Source organism: Castor canadensis, chromosome X, assembly GCF_047511655.1.
Source record: "Castor canadensis chromosome X, mCasCan1.hap1v2, whole genome shotgun sequence".
Classification (NCBI taxonomy): Eukaryota; Metazoa; Chordata; class Mammalia; order Rodentia; family Castoridae; genus Castor; species Castor canadensis.
The window spans coordinates 50,659,361-50,675,225 of record NC_133405.1 but is presented as its reverse complement, the minus strand read 5'-3'; the positions used below and the strand labels follow the sequence as shown (position 1 = coordinate 50,675,225).

The 15,865-nt window shown below is 40.2% G+C and overlaps 2 protein-coding genes across 3 annotated transcripts in view; both read right to left on the bottom strand.

Annotated features, from left to right (window-relative positions):
* Positions 1 to 8,609: 8,609 nt before the first annotated feature.
* LOC109675574 (protein BEX1) overlaps positions 8,610 to 15,865 on the bottom strand; it is a 228,079-nt gene continuing 220,823 nt past the window's right edge. The window contains exons 1-3 of one of the 2 annotated variants that reach the window (XM_074064208.1): positions 10,010 to 10,163; positions 9,597 to 9,663; positions 8,610 to 9,233 (exon numbers count right to left, since the gene is read on the bottom strand). In XM_074064208.1, the coding sequence (XP_073920309.1) occupies positions 8,851 to 9,228 (378 nt within the window). In that variant the 5' untranslated portion in view covers positions 9,229 to 9,233; positions 9,597 to 9,663; positions 10,010 to 10,163 and the 3' untranslated portion in view covers positions 8,610 to 8,850. Of the gene's footprint in view, positions 9,234 to 9,596; positions 9,664 to 10,009; positions 10,164 to 15,865 lie in introns of those variants that run through there. The other variant, XM_074064209.1, reaches the window with a different exon arrangement.
* Nxf3 (nuclear RNA export factor 3) overlaps positions 10,288 to 15,865 on the bottom strand; it is a 160,310-nt gene continuing 154,732 nt past the window's right edge. The window contains exons 19-22 of the mRNA XM_074062227.1: positions 15,581 to 15,653; positions 14,902 to 15,084; positions 14,463 to 14,523; positions 10,288 to 10,362 (exon numbers count right to left, since the gene is read on the bottom strand). Of these exons, the coding sequence (XP_073918328.1) occupies positions 10,288 to 10,362; positions 14,463 to 14,523; positions 14,902 to 15,084; positions 15,581 to 15,653 (392 nt within the window). The remainder of the gene's footprint in view (positions 10,363 to 14,462; positions 14,524 to 14,901; positions 15,085 to 15,580; positions 15,654 to 15,865) is intronic.

Sequence of the window (15,865 nt, the reverse complement as noted above, 5' to 3'; positions counted from 1 at the left end):
CTAAATTTTTGCTGTAGGGAAACTGGTTTCCTTGTTTGTTCTGTCTTCCTGCCATTGCCCTTGGTGTTGTTATTGTCCCTGTACTGTGTGCAATTAAGTATTTTCTAGGTTGTAATAATAACAATGGTGATATTTAGAATGGAAGGGTGAGAGGAGAGGGAAAGCAAAGAAGTTAAAGGAAAAGGGAAAAACAAATAAACAAGTAGAAAAAGACAAAACAAAGAAACAAAAAAGCTTCAAAAATATAAACAGGGAGAGATAGTGTACTAATCAACTGTAAGCTGAACAGGCATTAGACAGACAGCGAGAGGATTGAAAATAAAAAAATAAAAAATAAATGAAAAGAAAACTAAATAAATAAGTAAATAAAAATATAAAAAATCTCCAAGTTCAAATACAATAAAGTTTAAGTCTTAATAATTTTGGTGTTCGTCCCTCAGCCTCCAATCCTGGAGATGGTGCCTCAGAAGTAGTTCTGTGGTTGTCTCATCAAAGGGGAAAAATACTAGAAAAAACAAAATAAAACAAAACCACACTAAACAAAAAAAATCCCCACAAAGAGTCCCATGTTCTAGTGCAATACAGTTTCAGTAAGTTTTTCAGAATGCAGGTGTAATTCGGTTGTTCTCTCATCAAAGGTAGGGAGAAAAGGAGAAAAAAAAAGAGTCTAGAGACAGGTCTGTGAATGGTATCTGCGGCTGTGTCTTGCCTGCCTGCTGCTGTCAGCCTGCTGTTGCTGGAGGCATTATTTATGCAGATCTCTAGAGTGAGCTTAGCACTCACCTGGCCCTGCAAGCTTTGTTTACTCAGAGTTCTCCTGGGCATGAGCCACTGCTACAAGCTTTCCCCTTTCCAAGCACACTGGGGTAGGTGACACTGCACCCACTTTCTCAGGCTGGCATGTTTATTTACAGTTCACGTGGGAAGTGGGTCTTCCCCCCTCTCCTGTGCAGTTTTCCTCCCACCTCCACTTTTACAAGCTTTCCCACTCCTTGTTGCTGGGCATGTGCCACCGCTCCTGCTTTCTCCAGCTGGCTTGTTGTGAGGGATTTCCCCTCCACCCCTCTTTGGTGTTCAGGGCACCCCGCCCTCTTTGATACATGTCTTTTTTGTTGTTATTGCTTATTATTCAGTTTTTTTCTCTTTTTTCCCTGGTTGGGGGCCAGTCTGTCCAGGGGGCTATGCTGATCTGGCCCAGGGTTGTCTGTGCAAGTACTGTGTGCCACTTAACTCACCTTGTGGTCCTTGTCTTCCCAAGCTGCCTGGATGCTGCCCTCTGCCAGTGGTGTGGGGGCCCTCCTGGTTTCTCCATTTAATGTGGAGTGGGAATGCTACACACAGGCTGGGGGTGTGGAGGAGTCAAAGTTTTGCCTTTTCTCAGTGGTTTTTCCTGTAATGTGTGTCTCCAGCATCTCTCCAAGATTTTACTTTAGGAGACATGCTTTCTGCTTCCTCCCTCTAGCCGCCTTCTTGGAATCTCCCTAGCTTTTCTTTAGCTTAGCTTTTTTAAAGCCTATGTATAAAGTTCTTGGTGCAGACTTGCACTGTCCCATGTTCTCTCTTTAGCTTTAGCAATTCCCCATTAGCAATTCTCCTTCAGTGATTCTTTTCCTGTCAGCAACAGCAATCCTCACTCCAGCAATCCTCCCTTCAGCTTTCCCCCCATCAGAAAACTTCCTTTCATCCCACAGCCTCCTTTCACCCAGAAAGCCTCCTTTTACCCAAAAAGCCTCCCTTCACCCAAAAAGCCTCCCACATCCAAAAACCTCTGCCATCCAGAAACCTTATGTCCTTCTTCAGCAAGTCTTTTATATCCGTTGGTAAACAAGGAGGTAGAGCAGCAGTTCTTGGGGAAGGGCATGACACTGTAACAAGAGAAACCTCCATTTCTACTTCTAAACAACTTAGGCAAGGCAGCTGAGCATCTCGCCTTCTCACTCTCTTCTGTGGCTGGGGCTGTGCTAAATCTCAGTCTACAGATGATTTGACATAAACATTTTAGGAAAAGCAGCTGTTCTGCATCTTACTGTAGCCTTATTCTGTGGCTGGGGCTGTGATGAACTCAGCCTACAGAACATTGAGTACAACTATGCTTATGTCCTCATAGGCTTCTCCTACTCCACTCTCCACACACTATATACTTATAATGTTAACTCTATGCCTTTCATATGTTATTTTCAGTATTTTATTTGCTTCACTTTACATTGTGATTATATACTACAAAAGTTTATATTATGTGACAAAGTTTGTTTTATTTTTATGTAAATGTTTGTTTATATGTAATAAAGTTATATTCTGCTTCATTTTTGCATTGGGTTATGTGCTGAGAAATGCTTTTAACATGCTTGAATTAATCATCTAAATTTTCTCTCAGTTATGTTATCATTTAATGTGTTAATCCATTTAGCAATCTTGTTTCAAATAACTCTTCAGGATATTAGAAAAAGAACAACTTAAAATGTTATACAAAGAGCATATACAGTATGATCAATTTTTATAGAACAAGACACTGTGTTGAAAAACATCTAAAAGAAAAGAAACTGGAATACTTAATGTTTAGTAAGGTTAAGTTATTTTAATTTCTTCATCATACTTCTTTGTGTTTTAAAAAATGAATGTACATCATTTTTATTATCAGAACAATTTAAATGTTTTAATTTTAAAACTGATTTATCTTGAAAATAGCTTATAGAAATATATTTTGAACTATATATCTAATTTTGAGTTTTGTAGTAAATACATTTTCTAAGTAAAAAAGTGAAATTTATTTTAATAATATTCAAAATGACATCAGTTTAACATAATTAATGTAAAAATATTAATAAGGTATTACATTTTATTTCTATACTTGCCTTTGAAATTTTGTGTGTGATTTACACACAATAATACATCTCCAAGGGCTGACAGAATGGCTCAAGCTGTCAGAGCACCTGCCTAGCAAGCATGAGGCCCTGAGTTCAAACCCTGGTGCCGCCAAAACCAAAATAATACATCTTTTATTGCATTATTCACACTTTAAATTCTCAATAGCCACATATGACTTCTGGTGCTTTATTGTACACAGTACACTTGGATCATAAAATTGTCTTGAATCTCACATTGGTCTGAATCTTAATTATTTGTTGAACCACTGTTTAAGTTTGGAAATGTAGTTGATATGAATTAGAGGCTATAAATTGAAGTACCTCTAAGGGCTGAAAGGTAGCTAGATAATGTGAGTAAATAAAACTGGATTAAAAAAAAAAAGAAGGTTGAAGCACATGCCTTTCTAAAGTTTTGAAGTCCCCAGTAGGCTTCCTTCAATCAACTGGGACAAGGGGATGCTGGCTCAGTGTTGACAGACTTTTGGGAACCTAAAATTTGAATTTTCCTATGCCATGTATCAATGATTAAATATTATCAATCAATATGCAATGATTCACAAATTGTGCAGCATTGTGTGAAAGAAAATGTGTACATACAAAATGTGAACCCTCTGACAAATTATGAACACTGAGATCGATAAATACTTTTCAAATCCACAAATTTTATTAACTTTGAAACATTAGGCAGCTCATTTTAGTGAACCAAATCTTTTTGTATTCATTTTACATGAGAGCTTAGTATATGATAGGCATCATGCTAAACACTTTCTGCATTTTTACAGGTAAGATAATTGAAGCTAAGAGAGGAGATTAAACAACTTTGCTCAAGGTCATGGAACTTGTAAATGGTGGTGTCAATATTTGAACTAAGGTTTGCCTGACTCCAAAGTCTAATGATTGTACAATCTCTCTTCCTCTCTCTCTCTTTCTCTCTGCTCTTGGTGTGTATGTGTGTGTGTGTCTGTCTGTCTGTCTCTCTCTCTCTCTTTCCTTACACACTCTTTCTTTTAGTTCCTGTTATTCATAAGATGAGGAGTGCCTCAGTGGTAGAGCACCTGCCTAGAGTTCAACCCTTAGTACCACTATAAAAAGTTTACCATATGTATACTGCCTGTCTGCCTTGGTCTAGTTTTCTTTCCTCCTCTCTTCCTTTATGCTCATTCTGCATTTCCTTTACAACAGATGTTTCCTTCCTAACTTTCATCTTTATTTTTCCTTACATGTTATTGTCCATTTTAATCACCTTCATGAAGAGGCCTCTAAGCCTGTAGTATGCTCTTGACAGTTGTAGTGTGCTCATATGCACAGCTCTTCTTAACTCTGTATTAAATGATACCATATTGGTAGGAAATCAATGGCAGTAAGTATTTACACAGTGGAAATAGTCTAACAGTACAAATAGTTTACTAGAAACTCAATTGTTAAACATTTATAAGTACACACCACCTTTGTCACTGTAAAGTCATCTGATTTTTTTTTTGTCAGAGGATGACTGTTGGGTATTAAAAGCCTTACCTTTATACTTGCCCATCTTCTTTTTCTTTGATGCTGTAAATACTGAAAATATTCATATCATACTTTTATATGAATTTATTCAGCTGGTTACACTGATTCATTTTGTGTGTGTGTGTTGGATTTTACTCTTTTGACAGCAAGATGACAATTTTATTTTTCAGTTCTGTTGAGACACTTTACTATAAATTCCCCATGGACTGAAACTGCTTCAATTGTTATTTAAATATATCTTAATACCTTGAACACCCACTAATTGATATGTTCTTAAAGCATTTTCCTCACTGGGTCAGCTGAATATTATGCTCTGAATCTATTCCTGCATTGTTTTTTTTTTTTTGCATCTTTCCTTCTCTTATGTTGCTTCTTTCCCTTTAATTGTGCCATTTATTTCATAGTTCCCTTCTATAAAATCTTCATAAATTTGTCCTCATGCCACTTAAAAAAACCTCCAAGATCCTGTTCCCATGGTGGTATTATCATCACCATCATCTTTTCTTTCCTGAAGCACTTCCATGGCTTTGTCTCCATGGGAATACTTCCAGATGACATTAATTGGAGTACCAAATGTTTACAAGCTTTTCAGTATCAGATTGGTAGGAAATCAATTAGTGGTACTCAAGTACTCTCAGATATTCTATTTTTTTTTATAGAAATGGAAATGCATGTTTGTTGTCTATCAAATTTCACAATGTGTAGCTCTCAGAGCACATTCATATTACCAAGAATTGAGATCCATAAGACCCACAAATTATAATCCTTATCTTCTTATGTTAATCTGTGAAATATAAATATAATTTGTGAAATATAATCCTTATCTTCTTATGTTAATCTGTGAAAAAATTACTCCTTGGTGACGCACACTACAGTTTATTCAATCAAACCAGATTGATTGGTCTCACATGCCTGTTGGTTCATCCTGTGGTCTTACTCTCATGTTTCCTCTAATAGTACTGAAATATAACTTTTCATGGTGGGTATTTACTCAACCACAAATCTTATGATTTGTGCCTGCATCTTTCCAACATTTTTAGCCTGATATCCCTTCTTCAAGCATATGTTTCTTTTATTCTACAAACAGGTTATGTTGAAAGTCTGATTAAATATAATTGTTTTGCCAAGACTTCTGAAAAAGGCCAATATTACATTATCAAATGGAGTTTTTGAACAGTACTGGGATTTGACTCAAGGCCTTGCACTTGCAAGACAGGTGCTCCACCACTTAAGCCACACCCTCAGCCTCTTTTGGTTTTTATTTTCAGATAAAGTCTCACATTTTTGTTGGAGGCTGGCCTGTACTGAGATCTTCCTACATATGCCCTCTGCACAGCTGGGACCACAGGTGTGTACTAAACCTGGCATGTTGGTTGTGATGGGGTCCTGCTAACTTTTTGTCCACGTTAACCATGAACTGTGATTATCCTAATCTCCACTTATGGAATAGCTGTGATTACAGACATGTGCCATCATGCCAAGCTCCCTCAAATAAATATATATTTTTATAGTAAAAGTAATAGTAAAGTTTATTAGGGAAGGAATTTAGTGTAACAAAGTAAGAGTGGGGAAGTGGGAAAAGGAGAGAAACATTTCTTGTCCCCCCTAGCAGGAAATGGGAGTAGAGACTCCTCAAATGGATATTTTTTATTGTGGTGTTGTATGTGATACCACTCCCTGACCCTCAGCCTACCCTCAATTTTCATTGCACTGAAGAGATTAGATTTTCTCTTAGCATTTACCAGACTTTCAGAATCTATGGCCCCAGGCCTATGTTAAATGCGAAGCTATTTTTTCAAACATACACTCATTTTAGCCAACCTAATAGAAAGCTTTATGTAGGTTGCTCCTGTCATTTTACAACCTTATGAAGGCAAAAATATTGCTCACATATCTGATTTGTTAGCTTATGTAGTTTGGAATTAAAAATTACAAGACCACTGGGAATTTGAACATTGACTGGATATTAAGGAATTGCCCATTTTAATATGTGAAAATGGTGATGTGGCTGTTTTTAAAGCACCATTATCTGTTAGAGATACACACTGTTTTAGCTATCTATTGCTCTGCAACAAATTACCCCAAATGTAGCAGCTTAAAACAGTAAGTGTTATCCCAGAGATTTTTGTGAGTCAGAAGTCTGGGTATGGCCTATAATTTCTCTGCTTTAAGGTCTTTTACAAAACCTCACTGATTTATCTGAAGACTACTTTGGGAAATGCTCTCCTTCCAAATTCTTATTGTTTTCACAGGTTTCTGTTTCTCAAGGTCTATTGGACTGATGGTTTCAGTTCCTCACTTGCTGACGGATGGAGGACACTCTCAGTTCATTACTGTGTGTATCTCTCCAACATGCAGTTTGTTTCATCAAAACCATTTGATGGCAGCAAGGAGAGAGAATAAATCTTCTAGCAAGACAGAAACTACAATCTTCTGTAATATAAATGATATTCCATCACTTCTGCTGTATTTTATTAAGCAAAAAGCAAGACTTAGGTCTGGTGTGATAGTGCACATGGATAATCCCAGCACTTGGGAGGCAGAAGCAAAATGTAGTCTGGGCTACATTTGGAATTCCAGACTAGCCTGGGCTATATAGTGAGATCTTGTCTCAAAAAAGCCAAAACAAACAAATGAATCCCCCTCAGACTTAGTGATTTTGCCTATACTTTATAGTAGGGGTAGTTACACTAGGGCCTAAATACCATATCCAAGAGTAAGTTGAAATCTATATATCTGAGTTCTGTTACTGGCAATTTTAAAGTGCCTTTATTCCATGTATAAACTCACTAAAAATTTCCTTTAACTGGATCCTTTGTTAATTTGTATTTCTTTTTTGCACTACTAATCCTTTTTCTTTAGAAAAAAAATGCAGTTAATCACAAAGGAAACCATTACCTAATGTTTCATGAGAAATAACCAGTTTCACTTTAAATTTTTATGTAGCAAACTTAAAAAGGCCTATTTAAAATTCTCATCCATTACATTTTTAAAGCTTCTCTCAGCTGAAATAAAATATTCACCTTTATGTTGTTCTGTATTGTATGTTCCTATTTGGGAATATACACATACCAGTAGCCCTTTAAGGCATTAAGGCCCACTAGAATCACCAGGGAAGCTTGCTATAAATGAAAGTTCTGGAACCCCATTTAGTATATCTAGGGTGGAACCTTAGATCTATGTATAAATCCACAACTTAATAAAGTCCCTAGGTGATTCTTGCACAGGTAGAAGTTAGCTTGCTTTTAGAAACATTAGGGCATTACTAAATGAAGCTAGTGTTTTAGGAATTGCAAGTAATCTCTTTGAGAGTGTGAAGTTACAAATTTAAGGTTATTTAGTTGATAATTGAAGTGGGACAAGAAGAGTTCCTGACTCAATTATGACTAATTTAATTTTATTTTTAAAAGTGTCTACCTTTTGTCGAGCAGAAATCACAACATAATGAACAGAAATTGCTATTGGGAATAATCAATCCTGTAGCTGTGTTTGACTAGTGTTACCCATCTTTGGACACTCTGCTAAATTACATGCAAAGAGAAATCTGAAGATGGTAGGTCTTACATAACAGGCAAGGATGACAAAATCAGGTAAACACAGGTCACACACTCCTAACCTTGATTGGGTTTGAAGACTGTCATTCTAGATCTATAACAAATGCCTGGGTTTATCCATCTAAGTAAATTCAAATATCAGTAAATGAACATTTATTAGGGGACACTACTGTTTTCAGAAGGTTGTTAAAATTGTTTGCATTTCTAATCTCAAACTACATAAAATACAAAAAAAAATCAACTGTTCTGTGGTGGTTAATCTCAATTGTCAATTTGCTTGTATTAAGAAGCACCTAGGGAATTGTCTGTGAGGATGTTTCCTGAAAGAATGGACCCACCCCGAATGTGGGTGGCACCATCCCGTAGACTGGGGTGGGAGAGGGAGTAGAGCCTGCTAGTACTAGCACTGTTTCCTGGCTACCATGACATGTGCTGCTCTGATGCCACGCCCACCTGGCCATAATGCACTAAAATCTCTGAAACTATGAGCCAAATAAATCCTTCTTTCCTTTAAATTGTTTATATCAAGTAAGTATTTTGTACTGACCATGAAAGTATAGCTAACATACTGCCTCGCAGAAATGAGTCCCTATATTAATCCATTTGTATATTCAATTTCAGCAGTTTTATCACCATATAGGAAACAGATAAGTATAAGCTTTTAAATAAAAAATAAATACTAAAATTGCCTTTTTAAATTGCTTTATTAACTTCACAATATATAATAAGCATCTTTCCATGCAATAAATTCTTCTGCTAACAAAAATCTTACAGACTGGGTTAAAAACACAACATTCATTTAGAAGCTGGTAATAGGAGACCCACAAGGAACAAGAAACATCAAAAGATTTACAACAGTACATTCACAAACACGTAAGTTTAGGAAGCAGGGGTCTCCCTATTAACCTCGGGGAAAACACCAGGATTCAGGGCATAAGGCAAAACTCATCATGGTGGTCATGGTGAGGGGGGTCAGTGCTAACTGCCCGCAGACTATGACTCAACTGCCTTTCCCTCAGCTTTTCCATGAGCTGTCTCACTTCCTCCCCAAACCTTTCCCTGTTCTCTTCTCTCACTCTTGCCTGAGGCTCTCCAAGCCTATGCATCAGGTCCCATCTATAGTGCAGGATGGGCTGCCTAACACGGAATCGCCTGCGATTTCCTCTAGGCACACAGTATTCACCAGCTTCCAAAGGCAGGGCCAGTGGCTCCTTTTTATTAGCATCTTGCTTCTTTTCTTCCATTTCTTGACCAGCATTTTCTTCGTTGAGGTTTTTTACTGCTTGCTCTTCTTTGGACTCCATTATTCCTAGGAGACAAGAGACAAGAAAGGGGACCGAATTCTTGGTGGACTGATCAGCACCGAGGACAGAGGTCCTACCACACACTTTCACTTTTCAGTAGCCTAGTTATCCACGTGTTTATTCCTTTTTTTTCCATCAGAGAGGCCCTGAGCGCCCTCTAGGGGACTCCCGGTCTGAGCCCCTCCTTCCCCAAAGCCCACCATTTTCCCTGCGGATCCACCTCCAGGACTCCTCGGACGCCAAAATGGAGAGGGGGGATGGAGGATGGCGTGGAAGAGAGAGTTGGGGTTGGGGGTCTCATACTGGTCTTTCCATACGTTGCCCCCCCGCGCCTTGCCCTCGTCCCCAGCAGTGCCCCGCTTACCAACCTGGGCCTATCCTTGCCGTCTACTCCTCCTGCCGATTCTCGCCGCCGCGACACTCGGCCCCGCAGACCTGCAGGTGGTTCAGTGGGTGAAGAAGTGGGGATGATTACAGCCGAGCACTCGGCGACGCCTCGTCCCGGACCCGGGCCCTTCCCTGCCTCCCTCAAAGCAGGGCCCGCGTCCCCATCTCCCGCCGCTTTTCCCGTTTCCCTTCCCTTTCAGTTGCTCTGCTGCTCTTCCCCTGAAGCCCCAGCGACCACCGCACCCACCCCCGGCCAGGGGTCACTACTTTGCGCGGGAGAATGCTGGGGTGCAGAGAAGGCTGCGCGCACCGCTGCACTGTCCTCCCTGCGCCCGCCGCCCGGTCGGCCAGCTGCTGCCGGCCTGGCCGCGGCGCGCGGGCCCCGGGGCCTTACCTGCTCCGCTTTCCCCGGGCCCGATGCCAGCCCGCCGTGCGCAGGGCAGCGGGGAGCTGGTAGCCAGACGCGAGTGACGACTGCACCCAGGGCTGCGTCGCTCTGCAGCTCCGGGTCACGTGAGGGCCGCGCGTCACCGCCAAGCTGCCCCCCCCACCCCTCCCCCGCACCCACGGCGGCCAGTGCGGCAGGAGGCCCCCCGCCCCCTGCAGCAAGCAGAAGCACGTAACGTCCCCCAACCGCCTTTCCGTGCGCAGTGTCCCTGTGCGCACTGGCCGTCACTCAGCAAGGTCCTCTCCAATCTGAGGGCCCACAAGTGGCATCACCATCTTCTGGTTGGACTTGGCCATTCTCTAGTTACCATGGAAGCTCAGCATCAGCACCCCCCCTTTCTCCGCCCCCCACAACATCCCCAACCCTTGGCTTTAACTGCTTTCTGTCATCTCCCTGATTGTATATAGTTTCCTAATAATTTCTCTTTTTTTTAAAAATGAGTGTGCTTCAAAATATGAAAAATAAGTAAGAAATTGAAATATTCAACCTTGGAAGATGAAAAAAAAATCACTTATTTTCACCGGTACCACATCTTTTCTAGAACATTCTAATTTGTTTGAACCTCTTTTTGAAAAAAAAAACAAAAACAGGAAATCTACTTGAACATGGCCTGTGTTCCTAAAATGATCAATAAAGTAAATCTTCAGTGAGAAATCTAATTATCAGATCTTGGCTATTTTATGCAAATAATCTGTTTTTTCCTTGGGGGACAAATTTCAAGTGATAATAAATATGTCAGTTTTATTCTAATAAGCATTCACCAAATGTAGAAAAAACATTTGCTGGCAACTGACATCATCTGCTGAAAGTTAATGCCTGTTTTTTTTATTATATTAATTGTACGGGGGGGGGTTCATTGTGACATTTACCTATGTGCTTACAATATACGTTAATTAGGTTCATTTCTTCCATCATTCTTCCTTCCCACCCCTTAGAATAATTTTAACAGATTTTTTCTTCTGTTTTCATAAGTACATCCATCATATTCACCCTCCTTCAGCTCCGGGTTTTGAACACCTAAGCAAAGGAAAAAGCTGTGAGGATAGGCAGGTTGAAGGATGCAGAGACAGTTGGATCATCCCTTCTCTGACAAGAGGCTAGGAAGGTGCTAGTCTTACCACCCCCATATCCCAGAGCTCCTTGTTTCCTACGTTCAGGTTCCTGACTCTGTTGTTTACTCCAAAAATATAAATGGAGAGAAGACCTTAGGTTTCTTTTCTCCATTTTCTCCCCAGTCCCCACCTAGTGACTCACCTACTAGCATAGATGAGATATCTGTTTCTATATCAGGAAGCAGAATGTCCAAGTGTCTGTCAGGTGAGGGAAGGGGGCTTCTAAGCCTGCCTGTTCTCTCCTCTTTTTCACACAGCCCAAGTGGAATCCTACCTGGGACCTTTCTACTACCACTTACCCAACTATGGACGTACAGATTGCTGAGACTTTCACCCTAACTCCTTACCTCCAGCTCACTGAGGAAGAGCTTAGTTCTGCTGCAGGGTTACTGACAGTCCATGCCCATCTTGATACCTCTTTGTTTATGCCAGTGCCTAAGGAACATTGTCTGCTGATCAATGAGGAAATTTGGTGTTCTCAATTTGCAAGTCTCTACAACTCTTTAAATGTTGCTCAAAATTATGTATATAGGGTCAGTGCTGGTATATTTACATTTTTGCAGGGAGAGGGGCCATAATTTGTAGCAGATTTGCAAAAGATGCTATGGTTCCTCTCCCCTCAAAAAGTAAAAAATGTTTTTGATCATTCCCCTCTTTCTTTCTCTCTCCCCTCACCCCCACTTCTTCCCAACTTGAATCCATTTTTTTTTTGCTTTTTTTAAAATCTTAGAATTCATACATTGGCCAGCCCCAAAACATGGCCATCTTTTGTGTGTGTGTGTGTGGTAATGGGGTTTGATGAGATCGGTTGCATCCAGAGTGGTATGGCCATAGACATGGTACTGGGGTTTGAACCCAGGGCCTTGCACTTGCTGTGCAAGTGCTGTATCACTTTAGCCACATTCCCAGCCCATGGCCATCATTCTTGAAACCCTCTACATTGTCCCTCATATTCAATTAATAAGCAAGTCTGGTTAAGTCTCTGCTATAGTTTGAATCTGGAATGCCCCTCATGGGCCTATGTGTTGGCTTAGTCCTCAAAGTGGTGTTATTGGGAGATGGTGGAACATGTAAGAGGTGGGGCCTAGTAGGAGGTTTTAATCCACTGGGAGGATACCCTCCAAGGGAATTAAGTGATTCTGGCCTCTTCCTCTTTCTCTCTTTTGTTTTATGAAGTGAGCACATTTGCTCTGTCATGCACTCTTGACATGATGTGCTGTACCCACAACAGAGGTCAAAAACTAACAGGTCCACACAATCATTGACTGGACTCTACAAAACGGTGAGACCAAACAAATCTGTTCTTTTCATAAGTTGATTATCTCAGGTATTTGTGTTAGTGATGGAAAGCTAACTAAAACTGTTTCTCTTTATATCTTAAAAAAACTTTTGGAGATATAATTCACATGCCACACACAAAAAAAATCATCCATTTAAAATGAGTGCTGGTGGCTCTCATGCCTGTAATCCTAGCTACTCAGGAGGCAGAGATCAGGCAGATTGTGTTTCCAAGCCAGCCCAGGCAAATAGGTCCCAAGACCCCACCTTGAAAAAAAAAACCAATCCAAGACAGGGCTGGCAGAGTGGCTCAAGTGGTAGAGTATCTGTTTAGCAAGTGTGAGGCCCCGAGTTCAAACCCCAGTACCACCAAAAAATAAGCAAAATGTGCAATCAAATGGTATATGTCTAACCTTCATCATTTTTAGAAATGATGGGATAGAGTGAGTATATTTTTTACATGAGATAGATGAGGATTTTAAGGGGCCAGAAGAAACAATGTTGGAAGTATAAGTGATCTCCAAATGATATAACTGCTTGCAACCCCAGAATGTTACTTAATTTGTAATAAAGGGCATTTCCGATATTAATGGAGAACTTTGAGATGAAATCATCCTGCATTAAGATAGACTCTAAATCCAAAAATGGATGACTTTGAAAGGGAGAGAAAAAGAGAGAAGACATAGGGAATGTCTACCTAGAAATATGAGGTATGCTTCTGAAAACTAAAAAAATCACCAAGGGCAACCAAAAGCTGCAAGACCAAGAAGACTCTGATCTAGAGCTGTTGGGAAAAGTATGGCTTTTATAGCACCTTGATTTTGGAATTTTTGTGGTAATGATGATTGAACCCAGAGCCTTGGGCATATTAACCAAGCACTCTGCCTTTAATTTTGGATTTTTGACTTTAGAATTATAAGGAAATAAATTTCTGCAGCTTTATATCATCCAGTTTATGGTACTTTATTATAGCAACTTTAGGAAAGGAATACATCAATATAGAAACATGCCTGCACATACTCATACACACAAACTCCATATATCTTTCTGAAAATAACAGTCTTTAGCTTCCTTTTCTAAATTAATATCTCAATATTTATAGTTACGTTTGTGTGGTTTTTATAGTTGGACAGATTTTAATAGATACGCTGGACATTACTATTGCTTCTAATAACAATTCAAAATTCATATTAGTTTCCCTTCTTTCTACTGATTTCTTTATATATCAAGTATATTAGTAGCGTATCAGTCATACATGTATGCAAATTTTTCTTCCCAGGTTTTCATGTGCTCTTTAATGCTATTTCTTTCCAAAGAAGCTGTTTTTAATTTGAATAAATTTGTATGGCTCAGCACATAATATTGTTCTTTGCATAAAAAATTTGACTAATGCACTTGGAACATAGAACATCAGTGCCCCAGTTTAACAGAGTTAGAGAAGACCCTCAACTTAGGAAGCCATTCAGCCCTCTGAAGCTCAGCTCTGGCCTAAGGGTAGGTCTAGGATTTGAGTCTCTACTTCACTTCTTCCCAAGAGTTGCTCAGTTTGAGCACCCCTTTCCTCCTGTCAAGGACAGAGGTAGTAATGCCTGCCTCAAACTGATTTTATAGGGATTTAACATAACAGGCAACATTACTCTTTGTAAGAAAAGAAACAAGAATCCTGGGACTTGGGGAAAATATACAGAACAACTTGTCCTTTGCATGGATGAGAGTCAACCCTACAAGGCTGCAACCAGACCTCCAAGTTCAGTAACATTAAAATACTCATACTACAACAAAAACACAGCTAAGATAATGAAGATGAAGATGGTGACACCAGAGGGTTTCTTCTCTTGGCTTTGTACTTAGGATCCAGGATCTTTCTGGGTGAAGGTCTCTTCTGGGATCTTGTCCCTTGCCTGGAGGAAGTGAAGAAAGGAGTTGGGAGCTCAGCAGAGCCAAGAGTCCTGGCCTTTTCCTCAGGCTACCTGGCTTTTGCTTACTTCGCCTGGATTACCATATCTTACCTTGGGCAGAGCAAGAACTTGTGCAGGTCTGCTGTAGTTCCAGCAGTTGTCATGAGAGCATCTGGGGTAAAGAAAAGACAGGAGACATCCATTAATACCCAAGCTGACAGTACAGTGGCATTTTCTAATCTACATGACAGAAACATGCCTTCGTGTATACTTCAAGATACAAAGCAGAATGACCCTTAGGCACAATAGATGTCTTAGGGAAAAATCCTGAAAAGCCAATGTCTCCCAATAAAGGAACAGAGTTCCCAATAAAGGAATAGAGAAGTATCATACCTGTTTAAAATAACTTGGCTTACCATATTAAAAGGGAAATGTTTAATGTGATAGTGAGTCAAATAAAGAAGTAATATCAATTATACACAAGTGCTGATAATTCACTTCTCTGCTCCTCCCAGTTCATACTTAATCACCATATATACCCAACACTCACCTCTGAGACCATTCAAGGTTCATCCAAGACTGAGTGGAGAAAGTCTGCATCACTCTTTGCCTCTCCTGAGAGAGTGCAGGCCCAGAGCTCGAAGATGATATGGGCATGGGGATGGAGAAGGTGTTCTGGGTCCCATGCAGGCTGGCAGTCTTCACAAACAGCTTGTCATTGACGATGCATAGACTACAGCAAAAATGAGACAGCCCTATACCTTAATAATAGTCCTACTCTCACTGCTCAGCAACCGGATTCTTTCCATCTCCATACTGTGCCCATTTTCCTGGCTGGTATCCTCTAACACTCCCACGAAGCCCATCTTTGGATATTATCTACATACTTTACTATACTTTATCTACATACTTTACCTATAACCCAGGAATAGTTTTCCACTCCCATTTTCCTTTTTAAAAAGCTCAAGGGAGTGGATGATGTAAAAACCATTTTCAGAGAAAGACACTAAGTTACAGATAGGTCATATACTTTGACCGAAGTCACAGAGCAAGTGAATATTACATCAGAAAAAAACCTGTATTCTGATTCCAGAGACCACACTCTTAACTACTTGACTAGGCTGCTGTTTTTCAATGATATTAAAGATACCCAGAGGACTTCGCAACCACATTCCCACATCACTGACCCCAGGCTAGGAATGGGTTCCCACCCACAACACAACACTTACCTTGAGCTGCTACCAGGGGTAGTGATGAAGGTCCGGGTGAAGACATGAACACATCCTTGGGACTTTCCCTCCACTTCAAGGACAACAAACAACAATGCCCCCCTTGAGTTGCACATGCTTTACATGGTCACATAGTGTTCCCACTCAGGGTTTATGCTGAAGGGGAGCCAAACCCAGAAAAATTGCTTCCTTGGAGTCAGAAGGGTGTGGTGCAAATTGGGGGGCAACAATAGGAATAATCCACTCCCAGTGATGGGTCCCTTATCATTTGTTGGTACCTGTGAA